Source organism: Schistocerca gregaria, chromosome 3, assembly GCF_023897955.1.
Source record: "Schistocerca gregaria isolate iqSchGreg1 chromosome 3, iqSchGreg1.2, whole genome shotgun sequence".
NCBI classification, from domain to species: Eukaryota; Metazoa; Arthropoda; class Insecta; order Orthoptera; family Acrididae; genus Schistocerca; species Schistocerca gregaria.
This window is the reverse complement of record NC_064922.1, coordinates 185,221,019-185,237,231: the sequence shown is the minus strand read 5'-3', so window position 1 is coordinate 185,237,231 and position 16,213 is coordinate 185,221,019. Positions and strand designations below refer to the sequence as shown.

General features: G+C 40.1%; 1 protein-coding gene across 1 annotated transcript in view; it reads left to right on the top strand.

Annotated features, from left to right (window-relative positions):
- LOC126354615 (E3 UFM1-protein ligase 1 homolog) overlaps positions 1–16,213 on the top strand; it is a 54,394-nt gene that overhangs the window by 25,532 nt on the left and 12,649 nt on the right. The window contains exons 8-10 of the mRNA XM_050004374.1: positions 2,767–2,913; positions 4,807–5,018; positions 12,665–12,962. Of these exons, the coding sequence (XP_049860331.1) occupies positions 2,767–2,913; positions 4,807–5,018; positions 12,665–12,962 (657 nt within the window). The remainder of the gene's footprint in view (positions 1–2,766; positions 2,914–4,806; positions 5,019–12,664; positions 12,963–16,213) is intronic.

Sequence of the window (16,213 nt, the reverse complement as noted above, 5' to 3'; positions counted from 1 at the left end):
CTGTAAAGAATTCGTGTTAGTATTTTGCTGCTGTGGCTTATTAGACTGATTGTTTGATAATTTTCACATCTGTCAACACCTGCTTTCTTTGGGATTGGAATTATTATATTCTTCTTGAAGTCTGAGGGTATTTCACCTGTCTCATACATCTTGCTCACCAGATGGTAGAGTTTTGTCAGGACTGGCTCTCCCAAGGCCGTCAATAGTTTTAATGGAATGTTGTCTACTCCCGGGGCCTTGTTTCGACTCAGGTCTTTCAGTGCTCTGTCAAACTCTTATGCCGTATTGTATATCCCATTTCATCTTCATCTACATCCTCTTCCATTTCCAGAATATTGTCCTCAAGTACGTCGCCCTTGTAAAGACTCTTTATATACTCCTTCCACCTTTCTGCTTTCCCTTCTTTGCTTAGAACTGGGTTTCCATCTGAACTCTTGATATTCATGCAAGTGGTTCTCTTTTCTCCAAAGGTCTCTTTAATTTTCCTCTAGGCAATATCTATCTTACCCCTAGTGAGATAAGCCTCTACATCCTTACATTTGACCTCTAGCCATCCCTGCTTAGCCATTTTGCACTTCCTGTCGATCTCATTTTTGAGACGTTTGTATTCCTTTTTGCCTGCTTCATTTACTGCATTTTTATATTTTCTCCTTTCATCAATTAAATTCAATATTTCTTCTGTTACCCAAGGATTTCTACTAGCCCTCGTCTTTTTGCCTACTTGATCCTCTGCTGCCTTCACTACTTCATCCCTCAAAGCTACCCATTCTTCTTCTACTGTATTTCTTTCCCCCATTCCTGTCAGTTGTTCCCTTATGCTCTCCCTGAAACTCTGTACAACCTCTGGTTTAATCAGTTTGTCCAGATCCCATTTCCTTAATTTCCCACCTTTTTGCAGTTTCTTCAGGTTTAATCTGCAGCTCATAACCGATAGATTGTGGTCAGAGTCCACATCTGCCCCTGGAAAAGTCTTACAATTTAATACCTGGTTCCTAAATCTCTGTCTTACCATTATATAATCTATCTGATACCTTCTAGTATTTCCAGGATTCTTCCATGTGTACAACCTTCTTTTATGATTCTTGAACCAAGTGTTGGCTATGATTATGTTATGCTCTGTGCAAAATTCTACTTGACGGCTTCCTCTTTCATTTCTTTCCCCCAATCCATAATCACCTACTATGTTTCCTTCTCTCCCTTTTCCTACTACCGAATTCCAGTCACCCATAACTATTAAATTTTCGTCTTGCTTCACTACCTGAATAATTTCTTTTATCTCATCATACATTTCATCAATTTCTTCATGATCTGCAGAGCTAGTTGGCATATAAACTTGTACTATTGTATTAGGTGTGGGCTTCGTGTCTGTCTTGGCAACAATAATGCGTTCACTATGCTGTTTGTAGTAGCTTACCCGCACTCTTATTTTTTTTTATTCGTTAGTAAACCTACTCCTGCATTACCCCTATTTGATTTTGTATTTATAACCCTGCATTCACCTCACCAAAATTCTTTTTCCTCCTGCCACTGAACTTCACTAATTCCCACTATATCTAACTTTAACCTATCCATTTCCTTTTTAAATGTTCTAACCTATCTGCCTGATTAAGGGATCTGACATTCCACACTCTGATCCGCAGAACGTCAGTTTTCTTTCTCCTGATAATGACGTCCTCTTGAGTAGTCCCCACCCAGAGATCCAAATGGGGGACTATTTTACCTTCGGAATATTTTACCCAAGAGGACGCCGTCATCATTTAACCATATAGTAAAGCTGCATGCCCTTGGGAAAAATTACGGCCTTAGTTTCCCCTTGCTTTCAGCCGTTCGCAGTACCAGCACAGCAAGGCCGTTTTGGTTGGGGTTACAAGGCCAGATCAGGCAATCATTCAGACTGTTGCCCCTGCAACTAATGAAAAGGCTGTTGCCCCTCTTCAGGAACCACATGTTTATCTGGCCTCTCAACAGATACCCCTCTGTTGTGGTTGCACCTACGGTACGGCCATCTGTATCGCTGAGGCGCGCAAGCCTCCCCAGAAACGGCAAGGTCCATCGTTCATGGGGTGCTCCTGGTCAGGAGCCAGTAAAATGTCACAAAAACGATTACTTCCCTGTTGCTGCTCTGTCTTGGCTGGCAGCTGTGGCCTGTCTAACTGACTAGTGCCAACAAGTGATCACAAGCTTCCAAAACAAACAAACAGAAAAACAACTGTTGACATATGCTACAAAACTCTGTTGTAGACACTGACGAAAATGCAAAATGTGTGTCTAATAAATTAGATTAACATGCAGAGAATCTACCAAAGCATACAGTTGAGCACAGATTCCTATAAACAATAACATTGTCAGCAATCTGAATGCATTGCTGATACTATGGTTTACCTGTACTAATGTACTTAAGTAGTACTATTGCACTTGCTACAGCGCACCGGATGCTACTTTAATTTCTGTTGAACATAAGGTACTTTCTCATGTTCTCAAGCTGTATCACTAAATTGTTCAGTTGGTGTTTTGGGTGCCTTCCCTAGTTAATTTCTGGATGGTCTCATCTTTCCAAACTTTCCCTATCTACTTCGATATTAAAGAAATTATAATTGTGAAAGTTACTGACAGTGTGACTAAAATTATATGCTTGTGTTTACTGCTTCTTGTTAGTAGAAATTTTATGTTATGTGATTTTTAATATTCCTGTATGTGTATTAGGAAATTATTTTGTTTTTACAACTTACCATTAATTTTTATGTCTACTTTTGTTGGTACTTTCAGGCAGTATCTTCTGGTGCTTACATTGCAGCACAAATAGAAAACAAACTACCAAATAAGAAAGTGGCAGTGGAACAGGAGACTAAAGTTGACCGTCGTGAAGAAAGACGCAAGAAAGCTGCTGGAGGAAAAGGTGGGGGTGGCACACAGGTAGTGTTGGAATCTGCCCTTCTTGATTCTCTTCTGTGTTGGCTGTTTTCATTTTTGCAGACCAGCAAATGTATTGTTGTCTTAAACTGCTTCTACTCCACATAATTTCTAAAAATGTGTGTAATGCTTGTATATGGGTGTGTTTGACCATGTAAATCACCGTGCAGAAAAAAAGAAATACTAGTAGCAAAGACTAATGCAAAATCCTGATGTGTAAATGCTCAGTGCTGTCCAGGGCAGCATTCGAACATTTTCTGTATCCAGAAAGGCCCGTACAGGACCTGCAGCGTGCAGTTGTGCATTATCCTGTTGAAATGTAGGGTTTCACAGGGATCGCGTAAAAGGTAGAGTCACGGATCGTAACACATCTGAAAGGTAACATTCACTGTTCAAAGTGCCGTCAATGCGAACAAGAGGTGACTGAGAGGTGTAACCAATGGCACCCCATACCATCACACCGGGTGATACGTCATTATGGCAATGACGAACACATGCTTCCAATGTGCGTTCACTGCCATGTCACCAAACACGGATGCGACCTTCATTGTGCTGTAAACAGAACCTGGATTCATCTGAAAAAATGACGTTTTACCATTCGAGCACCCAGGTTCATTGTTAAGTAAACCACCTCAGGCGCTCCTGTCTGTGATGCAGTGTCAAGGGTAATCACAGCCACGGTCTCCGAGCTGATAGTCCATGATGCTGCAATCGTCGTCGAACTGTTCGTGCAGATGGTTGTTCTCTTGCAAACGTCCCCATCTGTTGACTCAGGGATCAAGACGTGGCTGCACGACCCGTTACAGCCATGTGGATAAGATGCCTGTCATGTCGACTGCTAGTGATACGAGGCTGTTGGTATCCAGCACAGTGTTTCGTACTACCCTCCTGTACCCACCGATTCCATATTCTGCTAACAGTTATTGGATCTCAACCAATGCGAGCAGCAATGTCATGATAAGATAAACCACAATCGCGATAGGCTACAGTCCAGCCTTTATCAAAGTCATAAACGTGATGGTACACATTTCTCCTCCTTACACGAGGCATCACAACAACATTTCACCAGGCAACGCCGATCAACTGCTGTTTGTGTATGAGAAATCGGTTGGAAACTTTCCTCATGTCAGCACATTGTAGGTGTTGCCTCCGGTGCCAACATTGTGTGAGTGCTCTGAAAAGCTAATCATTTGCATATCACAGCATCTTCCTGTCGATTAAATTTCGCGTCTGTAGCATGTCATCTCCGTTGTGTAGCAATTTTAATGGCCAGTAGTGTATCGCAACTTTACCTGCCATTTAACAGGGCTGTTCATTGCCTTATGATGGTAGCCAAATTCACATTGGTCCTTTCAATGTCGTAGCATTAAGTATTGCTTTAAATTCATTAGTTCTTCTGTTTTTTTTTTTTTGTCATGCTAAGAAATTCTCTTTGTTCCTGAAATTTTCAGTTTTTACTGTGTAGCGGCAAATGTCTCCCTAAAGGTAGATACAGATACATGTACAGTTATTACAACACATCAATGCCTGAAATCACTAGTTTGGTAATTGATCGTATTGCTGTTTCTGATAAATGCATCAAGTTCAACACTTACTATTTCCCATTAGACAAGCACCCCTCAAAAGTGATAATTATGTAAGATAATGCAGTTCATTGTAGTTTCTTATTCTAATTTTATGGGAAATTGAAGTCAAGATTATCTTGAATCCATGCAGCTATGAACTTCATTCATCATCACAAAGGAAATGCTGCGATTATATATATGTGAAGTAATAGTATTCCAATTCAAAAACATTGCTTAAATAGAGTATTCCACTTTTAAATCATGCAGTAAACTCCATATATTTTAAGCCTGGCTCAGCTTTAATCCCCTCTTCTTTCATCCTATTTTTCAGGGTCGTGAAACAAAAATGAAATCTCTGAAGAAGAAACCTCAGCGTGGTCATGTGCAGGATGAGGATTCAGATGAAGATACTGGTCCAGTACCAACTAAGAAGCTTGAGCTTCTTAGTATTTCAGACATTGAAGAAGTTTTAAGAAAGGAGAAGTCCTTACAAGATGATGAACTTGATGAACTGGTGTCTGAAATTGCAGCAACATTACATTCGTAAGTTGTCACTGTCAATCACAATTACTCTAGCATTTTCTTCTTCTCTTCCTATTTTTTTCTGGTGGTGCTACTCATCCCTTCTCCTATATATTTTTTTGTCCTTTTCACCTTCCCTGCCTTCTTACCTCTTCGTATTCATTTCCTGTTCTCATGTTGTTCATCTGCCTCTTGCTTCCTACTTTCATACCCTTTCCAGTTTGTGGTGAAAAGAGAAGACATAGGTATTGGAGAAACTGATATTATCCCATTGCCATCTGAACTTGAAATATTGTTAAAGTTATCTTTAGATTGTGGAGAATGCTTTTCAGGAAGCCTAATCTAAAAGGGCCACTTAAAAAATGTACAGTTGTTCTCTGAAGTGTCCATATTCTTTGAATGAAAGGAAAGATCTGCAGTTTTGTGGTCGCTGTTATTCTTGTAGTTGCATTTCAAGCATACTCAAACAAATTTGAGCCCTGTTATTGCTGACAAAATGTACAGTTTTTCTCCAGACTGAACAATAATCTTTGAATAAGAGGAAACATCTAAATTTTACTGGTCTCTATTAGTCTCATAGCTGCAATTCAAGCATAGATAAATATCACTAACAAATCTGTTGTTTCTGCAGTTGTTAAACCTAAAATCACATTGGACAAAAAATTAGTCACTCCTAGTAGACATTATGCTAATATAATGTGATACTGCCTCTCACCCTGATAATGGCTCTAGTACTGCACGGTAGAATGTCTGCAATTCCTTCAGGTGAGCCATATGCAGCTGAACACATTCATTGATAATCAGAACCAATAGGGCTACCAAATTGTGAGGATGTTGACTGCTTCATTTTAACTGCTGTTCCAGATAGACCCAGGCACTTTCTGAAGGATTAAGGATGGATTATTTAGGTAGCCAGCTAGGTGCAGTAGGGTACTCGAGTGTGGAACAAACAGGAATGTATGCATGCAGCCCAGTGGACATGGCTGACTCTTGAAAAATGGGTGTTCACAGCATATTCATAATGAACATGTAGGAAAAAGGGCAACTTATGGTTACTGAGAATATTGAAGTAAACATCCTGATTCATGTTCTCAGCAACATGTATGTGAGAGCCCAAATCATGGTACAAAACCAACCCAAAAAAATCTCAGAACCTCCTCGATCTTCAACTCTCCCTTCCACACTGTAGGTTAAATGCCACACTGCGCCACCAGTGCACCCAACATCTTGCATCATCTGAAAATGTGCTTCCAGTCAGATACTGTCCAGCTTCTGCATTGTTTGACTCTGAAAATGTGCAGCTTTGTGTATTGCTGTGGGCAATGACAAATGTTCACTCAGAAACTAGTCAAGGTGAACCCGCATTCACTGACAGCAGCAATTCCTGTCAGATTGGAAACTGATTGTCAGTGACAGAGGTGTGACATTTATCTCTATTTTGTGTTGGTTGTGGTATTTTTATTACTCCTGTCCACATGTATCTTAAGATGGCAGAGATTGATAGAACATTCCTTGTAGATGGAGCATGTTGATACACCAACAAATTGAGCAACATCATTCATAGTATGGTCATGGGTGTGCCCAAATGTGACAGTTCCTTTCTATCATTCTGTTAAATCACCATATGAGCCCATTTTACTGGTTGCATACAAGGATCGGCACGTGCGCTCCCGCCCAACGACGTGACATGGACTTGACAAATGTCTGAAGTAATGCTGGAAGGAATTGACATGATGAGTCGTGCAGGGCTGTCCATAAATCCGTAAGAGTATGGGGAGGTGTAGATCTCTTCTTAACAGCACATTTTAAGGCATCCCAGATATGCTCAGTGATGTTCATGTCTGAGGGGTTTGGTGGCCAGAGGAGTGCTTAAACTGAGAAGGGCGTTCCTGGAACCACTCTGTAGCAATTCTGGACGCGTGGGTGTCACATTGGCCTGCTGGAATTGCCCAAGTCTGTTGGAATGAACAATGGACATAAATGGATGCAGGTCATCAGACAGGATGCTTACATATGTGTCACCTGTCAGAGTCATATCTAGACGTATCAGGGGTCCCCTATCGCTCCAACTGCACATGCCCCTTAGCTTTACAGAGCCTCTACCCACTTGAACAGTCCCCTGCTTACATGCAGGGTCCATGGATTCAAGAGGTTGTCTCCATACCCGTACACGTCCATCCACTCGATACAATTTGAAATGAGACTTGTCTGACCGGGCAACATGTTTCCAGTCATCAACAGTCCAATGTTAATGTTGATGGGCCTTGGTGAGGCATACAGCTTGCTTTGTGCAGTCATCAAGGGTACAAGAGTGGGCTTCGGCTCCCATATCGATGATGTTTCGTTGAATGTTTCACATGCTGACACCTGTTGGTGGTCCAACATTGAAATCTGCAACAGTTTGCGGAAGGGTTGCACTTTTCACATTGAATGATCCTCTTCAGTTATTGTTGATCCCGCTCTGGAAGGATCTTTTTCCGGCGGCAGTGATGTTGGAGACTTGATGTTTTTCTGGATTCCTGATATTCACGGTACACTTGTGAAATGATTGTATGGGAAAATCCTCACTTCATCTCTACCTCGGAGGTGCTGTGTTCCATCGTTCATGCACCGTCTATAACACCACGTTCAAACTCACATAAATCTTAATAACCTGCCATTGTTGCAGCAGTAACCGATCTAACAATTGTGCCAAACAACTGTTGTGTTATAGAGGCATTGCCGACCACAGTGCCAATAAGCCAACTGTGTACATATCATTGTATTTATATTAAAAACAAAGATTCCAAGACTTACCAAGCGGGAAAGCGCCGGCAGACAGGCACATGAACAAAACACACAAACACACACACAGAATTACGAGCTTTCGCAACTGGCAGTTGCTTCGTCAGGAAAGAGGGAAGGAGAGGGAAAAATGAAAGGATGTGGGTTTTAAGGGAGAGGATAAGGAGTCATTCCAATCCCGGGAGCGGAAAGACTTCCCTTAGGGGAAAAAAAGGACAGGTGTACACTCGCACACACACACACACACACACACACACACACACACACACACACACACACACACATATCCATCCGCACATACACAGACACAAGCAGACACATCCTTTCATTTTTCCCTCTCCTTCCCTCTTTCCTGACGAAGCAACTGCCAGTTGCGAAAGCTCGTAATTCTGTGTGTGTGTTTGTGTGTTTTGTTCATGTGCCTGTCTGCCGGCGCTTTCCCGCTTGGTAAGTCTTGGAATCTTTGTTTTTAATATATTTTTCCCATGTGGAAGTTTCTTTCTGTTTTATTTACATTATCATTGTATTTAAATACACATGTCTATACCAGTGTCTTTGGTGCTTCAGTGTATATCTGTAGTGAAGAATTGGTATCAGCTCTACACCATTTACAGTGACATTCTACTGTGGCCGATGACCTCTTTTAAAGTATGACTAATATTTTGTCCAGTGACTTTATCTGGGAGACCACACAGATGAGTCATAGTTTTTCTGGAATTTAGTTATAGAAGACACACTTTGTAGAAAAGTATTAAACTGGAATAGTTCCATTGGGAATTTGCCATGCTATAAAGTAAAGAATGGTTTTTTGAACTATTAAGGGAGACACAGCAAATTCATATGCTACCAAGTAATTTAAAACATTCCAGATGAAAAATCTTCTGAGACAAATAAAAATAATTATTTTTTGTAAAAATAACTAATTTTTTGTTTTTTGATGAGTGGTCTTGCATGGACACCTTAGAATTTCATTTCTGGGATGTGAAGCAGTGGATGAACTGAGAGAAGAAACATTGGTGATGAATAAGCACACACACAGTAGGAAAGGATATGAAATTAGGGAAGGATCCTTTCATTATAAAATGAAAATTTCAAGACAGAAATAACTGGCAAAAAAGACGGAGAAATTCAGTCACTCACTCACAGATGTACCTTGTGTGGCACATAGGCACACAGAAAGATCAGATAATCATAATCAGAGCTTAGATTTTATTCTTCCCGTACAATGTCAGTTTTCCGCAAGCCACTCAAGTGTGTACCACTACTATTTCCCTCTTACCTTTGAATTTGTGAACGGAGTATTTGAAGAACAACTGCCAATAAGCCTCCATATAGCTCAGTTTTCTGTTACTTTCCTTCATGGTAATCTTGTGCGGTGTTGCTTGACTCATCCTGAAACATATATTACCAGATTTTTAACAGAGCACCTATCCAGAATAAACTATACTTTTTTGTGATCTGCCACTGAAGTTGGACAAGCAGTTTCATAATGCTCTTGTGCGTAGTAAACAAACCCCTGGTAAAATGTACAACTCTCCCTTGGATCAACTCTTTATCTCCTCTATTAATCGTACTACCTGTTGTGCACTTGCCTCTATGGGCCATAGCAACACTGTTAATGAATATTAACATGGACATGTGGATGTAAGAGATGTAACAGAAAGGAATATAGTATGTTAGTGGGGGAGAGATGGTAAGATTTATGGTACCAGGAGGGTTAGGGAAGCACCAGGAGGCAGGAGGAGAGTAATATGTCTGTGGGTGGCAGTGCGGAAACTCCGGATTGAGGGGATATCAGCTACCAAACTGCAGGGACTGAATGAAAAAATGGGAAAATGGAGTAAAATGTTTAGGACATAAATTTATTGAGATAAGGAATGGATAATTAAAAGGATCTGTTGACAGTTAGGGCAAGAGAGTGGAAAGGGTTGGGTTGGGAATAGATATAAGTAAATGTTGTAAGTCTGCTTTTTCCACCACACTAATCAGATACTAATAAATCACAGTAAATAAAACATCCTGACACTTCTTGAATGAAGAAGATAAAAATACTTCTAGAGATGGCAATTAAAGTACTCTGGAAATTTACTGATTAACTTAAACATTTATAATGATGTGCACATAAGAAGGCAGCCGGTGGGGCAGAACACAGTAGCCAAGGAGCAGTGTACCATATGACGCTTCAGTCAATAGTGTCGTCCTCCCATGTCTGCCTGTAACATGCATAGAGGTCCATATGGATCATTTAGTGTGGATTTTCATCTTAGTTTAGGTATGGAAGGTTACTTAGCCAGTGTACTGTTCACGATGGGTGGCATAAAGCAAATACAAAAAGTATTTAGTTAAGAAGTGACAGCAGTAGTTTTCCAAGATGTAAATGCTGCTAAGGAGAGTCAGGAGCATAAACAGTGGTATGGTGTAGCACTCATTACAGCATAGCCAGTTACCAGGGTAGGCAACAGTAGGAGAATGAGGTGTGGGACAGAGACACAGAGCACGCTGGTGATTCTCTCTCTCTCTCTCTCTCTCTCTCTCTTTCTCTCTTTCTCTTTCTCTGCAAATAATCTATTACACTGGTGCATTCTTATGAGCACTCCACTACAATGCTGGAAAGCATTGTAACTTTGTCATGCTGGGAATTTCTCTTAATATGAACCGCTATCACTACCCACACATGCTGTTGGTGCACACACAGCAGGCAAAATGTAGTGAAGTGGAGAATGGATTCTGCACTGCATTAGGAGTATAGAAGTGTCTGTTATGAAGCCAAATGTCAACCCTCGGGAATAAGAGAGTCCAAATCAGTGTCCATGGATTCAGCAAGTTTCAAAAGGTCGCTATAAATTAGTCCACAGGAGAGCACATGATACATATCAGCTGGCATAAAGTGTGGCCGAGATGGTCTGCGACAGTCCTAAAAAATGCTGCTGCTGCTTACCCAGGTGACTTAGCACCAATAGACGTATCACTCTGTGCCATGCTTAATGACATCACCAGATGTATGCCTAATTGTTGAAGTGTTTCAGGTTGTTGTGGCCTGCATGACGGTTTGTTATACTTCACTTCATGCACCAAGCCTTAAATAAATTGCCACATGAACACTCCTCTTATATACAATGAATGTTGGTTACTGAACGTTTGGTCGCTGTCAAATATTATTAACTTTGTTCAGACTTCCTGCTTACAGACTGCAGATAAAACAGCTGAAAATTGAAAATTAGTCATTCTCATTCACTCCTTGACATAAATAAGAAGGGAGATTCAATTCACCTTCTTATATTGTCTTCAAAATTACAACTTAATACGTGATATATGGGGACAGCTACCAATTCATATACTGCCTCTCTGTGCTATGTATATAACAGAGCTATTATTCAAAGTTCAGTTGCAATACATTCTTTGTCTGTGACATTTCACATTCTTAGGTTTCATGGAGCTCTTTTTTTCCCCACTGCCCTTTCCATGGAACTCTTTATCTCCATCTCAGTAGGTAGGGTCGTGTGACTATTACCCCCTTCCATACAGTCACTGGATTGTTAGCTGTGGTATCAGCACCTATGATTATAAGCACCTCCCAACAGTGGGGTGCTCACCACTTATTGACTACTGTCACTAACATCTTTTCTCTGACATATGTATTTAAGGATGTGATACTCCTTATTCAAGGAGTTGGGTGTATCACTACATTGTATTGATTGATACATCATATCTACAATCAGTGGACAAGAACAGTTCTCAGAATGTAAAGAAACAAAGTTAATTTCCTGCCAGTAAACACAGATTCCTTTATAGTGGTGGTGACCATGGCTCAAGGCTGAAATAAGGAACAATAATTGGCTGATGGCCGAATTACAACAATAACAAAAAAATTCGGACTAAATACTCAGATCACAAAATAGCTCTTGGCAGAAGGCCAATTCTAATAGAACAACATGAATATCGCCACTAACTAGTCTGTCAGAAAGCCGATATGGAAAATTACTTAAACCAGCCTGAATTTGGCTGTCAACATAGATAAGAAAATAAACAAGTATATCAGTTATATTTTCTAGAGTTTGATATAATCATTTGCAGTCGATGTCCACAACAGGTGAGAGTTTCAGAGTTTATTACAGCCAAAATCAACAACCTGTATGATTTATATATCCAGACTTTTGATACAACTTCGTAGGTCACACATGGCCTGGTAATGGTCTGGAGTGTAGTGGTTGCTCCGGGAGGAAGAATCAGCAGTGTAATGGCAGTGGACTGTGATGCATCTTCCTGGATGCACTGGAGTAAGCCCCTAATTGTGGAAGAATGTTTACTCTCAGCTCTTACTCGGTGAAGACTGCCTCCTGTGGTGTGTGTGCAACCTTGAGTGGGGCTACCTTTGGCAGAAAACTCTGTGCACTAGTTTGTCCCATGTCTGTGTTCAGTATACTAGTCTGTGTATGTTGTGACCTCTAGGGGCATATCTGATGTCTCCTGGTGGCTAGTGGTGTGACCTGGACTCTGCTTGGTGGCCAGCAGGCTAGCCCATACTCCTTTCAGGACCCACCTGAAATATGTATTCTACAGGTGACTGATGTGTTAGAGAAAGTTGAGTTTATTTCAGTATATATATTTTATATGGCCCCACATGTTTCTTTTTGTAAACAAAGCTGTAATGTGTAGGTAACAAAATAGTCAAATACATCCTGCCAGCAGGCTATTGCCTTATCATAATTTTATGTACAATGTTGATATTTGAACATTTATGTAATGTCTTGAGTTAAATTTGTTCTCCAGCAAGAGTTTACATTTTCGTGATGCATCTGATGTCTGTTACTGTAAAGAAATATCTTATATTTGAAGATTGGTTCCTTAAAATAGCAAATTATTAAATTGCTATTGTTCTACAGTACCTTAAACAACCAGGCTGAAGCAGCAGCCCAGAAAATATTTGAAAGCAGCATGGCTTCTACTGCACAGAATCGTCGAAAAACCCATAGTGAATTACAAGAGAAACTGAACAATCTGTTGATTGATGTACGATTATTTGAAAAAGGGCTGCGCTCTTTTAATGACAAAGATTTACAGCAACAGTTAACAAAATATCTCTTGAAGAGTCTATGCACTGACATAGTTACTGATCTTTTTACATATGTTGCACAGGAAAATATGCTTCAGTGTGACTTGACAAAGGAGCTAACAGCAGAGGTAATTTCTTGTTCTTCTTTTTATAGCACTGCTATTGCTATTTATAATAATAATAATAATAATAATAATAATAATAATAATAATTCATTAGTCAGCCATGTAATGATCATGATAGCTTACAACCATTACGACAATTGTTCTTATTTTAGTGCTCTCTCTCTCTCTCTCTCTCTCTCTCTCTCTCTCTCTCTCTCTCTCTCTCTGTGATCTTCTTATAGCCACATGCAGAAAGTTCTGTAGAAAGCCTATAGAACTTCTAAAACTGTTTCAGTTTTGTGCATCTTATTGTATACCCAAATGTTTATATGCCATGGCATTGTTGTTTTGGTTTTGAATCACATATGGTGGAGACACATTTTGTTCATTTAGAGTAATTCATTCCTTGTATGATGATAAAAACAAACTCTGGTTTTACAATTTGTGTCAAATTTTTTCTACTTTGTAGTATATTTTTGGTATGAATTTTTTAAAGTGTAGATTTCATCTCTGTAATTTGGACCCAGTATGTTGTGTAAGATCATCGTCTCTTTTCATTTTAATTCAGATATTAAACATAAGACACTCTACTGCATGTACTGAGATATATGTAATGAAAACCATGTCTTTTGTAAATCTATTTTCATTTATTTGTGCCTCACTTTGAGTTTAATATTGTTGTTAAAATTATTTTATACTTTCCCTCCTTGCGTCACACTAGGTAACCTTCTAGTGATTTTTCTCTATTTTACACCCTTCCACAACTACTTTGAGACAGATTAGGGCTCCGAGTTTGCCACAGTTGTTACCTTAAATTATGCTGCCAGTGTATCATGACCAGCTAGTACTTAGAAAATAATTTAAGAGTGAAGGAGGCTACACACCTAATAGCAGAAGTGATGAGTTGTTGATATGCACATACAAAAGAGAATGAAAACATGCTTGCTAGGATTGCATTTTGGTAGGTGGACTAGGGTGGGACGGGGTTTATCTTGCATGAGGTGTGTTGAGGGAGAAAAATTGGGGAGAAGCATTACAGATGGGTAGCTAGTGGCTCAAAGAGAGGCAACAGGTTTGCTGGCTAGGAATACAGGAAGGAGTGGCAAATGGACAGCTAGGCATGTGATAATGTGTACCAGAGCCAGCGAGATGTGGTGCATAGTTAAGATGATATGGAGGAGTGGCTTTAGACATAGTGACGGGCGGGAGGGGAGGAGGGTGACTGTTGGGTAGAGGATATGAGGACAGTGAGTCAGCAGAGATTGAGGCCAGGAGGGTTTCTGGAGTGAAGGATGTGTTGCAAGAGTAAGTCCCGCGTGTATAGTTCAGAAAATCTGGTGCTGGAGGGAAGGCTCCAAAATGGCATGGGCTGTAAAGCGTCCATTGAACTCAAAACATGTTGTGCTCAGGAGTCTATTATGCCACTGTGAGGTGGCCTTTCATCCTGGTGAACAGCTGGGTGGTTGTTGTGCTGGTACAAACAGATGTGCATTGTTCGCAACAGAGTTGGTACAGTAGAGGAAATCAGTATAAAGGCAGGGTTCACACAAAAGTAATACACAGTGTTTGATCCATTCCCACATCAAATTTATTATGAAAGTAGTAGTTGCATATAAGACATAAACAGTCATGATGGAACTACATAGTTTCTTTCATAACTTGAGTAATAAAATAAGATGTTTGCATTTCCTGGATGGAAACTGATATAAAGGCCCTCACTGTCCTGTTGTGTAAATGCATTATTAGTACTTTGCCTAACCTCTGTTCTTCCTAAATACCTCAAAATTCTCTTTGGCATTGATTGTGTTAGGTTTTGTAGCTCTTGTAGTGCAGGTGCTGCCCACTCTTCTTGTATCACTCATTTCAGCTCACATATGGTCTCAAATTGCGTTCCATTGCGATAAACATGCCTTGCGAATGTTCCATAAACATTTTACATGGTGTCTAAATACAGGTCGCATGCAGGCAAGGACAGGAGATTGATACCATTGCCTCCAAACCCTTCTTGGTTGTGCAGGAATCTGCACAGATGCATTGCCATGTTAAAACTTTAGACTTTTGTCCCATAGGTCATCATACATTCTAGTTCTAGCATCTCAGTGTACATATTAGAGTTCATTCTAGTGTACACTGAAACAATGTGTTGCAATTTATCTTTTGTGTAGAATGCTGCCTAAATCATAACACTTCCACCACTAAAATTTCTGCTCATTCTTACCTGCTGCTCTGTTCTCAGATCATGTCAATCATATTGAAATCCATGCAGACCACCTAAATTAAGCTTCTTTTAATTACTTTTATCCCATTCCAGAGTCAGTGATGTGTGTTTTTCAGCAAGCTCCAAGCTAGCCTGTTTATGTTCAGCTGTTAGAGCATATTTCTGCAGTCATTTCTTGAATGCAAGATGTTTTGCCATTTGACAAAATATGTCATTCAGGTTTGGCAGCTTCTGGCAACTGTAAATCAGCAACAAGTTCAGATGAATGCTGGTTGTTGGCCCTTGCTTTGTACTGAAGTAACCATATTGATGCCTCGGATAATTTTCTACATTGTCCACATTTTCCATTTTGTCCATATTATGTACTGAATATAGTGAAGTAATAAATCACTGCACTTGAATGCTTCAACTTCTTGGTGATTTGATGATTGGAGTGCACCATTTCCTTGTACACTTTAGTTTTTGCTTTTTCGTCGCATGATAAATGTTTTCCGCACAGCTATGTTACATTCATGGTTTATGTACACAATATGCATTGTCACTAATGGTGTCTCTTTTTTTTTTTATTATTAGCAGGAAAGGCATGTATGCACACAGTAACACCACACGAGGCCAACTGCCTTTATGTCGAGTTTCATTCTCTACCACATTAATCACTGATATTTTGTTATGTACTGTGCTACTGACATCAAATGTGATACCATTTGACTGCATTTGTCAGTGTATTGGATCTCATCCTATTGCATATACACTGTGTGCAACTATGCCAACTGACAGTAGTAGTTTTCGTACAAATATCCATCCCTTTATACTGATTTCCACTACTGTATAAAACATGGCTACTTTCACAGGTGGCACTGTCTTTGATGGAATAGTATAAACCTGTGACAGGACTTGAGTGGGAAGTGCTGGGTAGATGAATCAGGCAAGTCTTCTACAGGCATATGACATTTGTGGCAAGAAGTTGGGAGTGTAAGTGGCAAAGGGATGGACAAGGATGTTGTGCAGGTTGGGCGGACGATGGAATTCCACTTTAGGAATGGTGGGAAAGACGTTG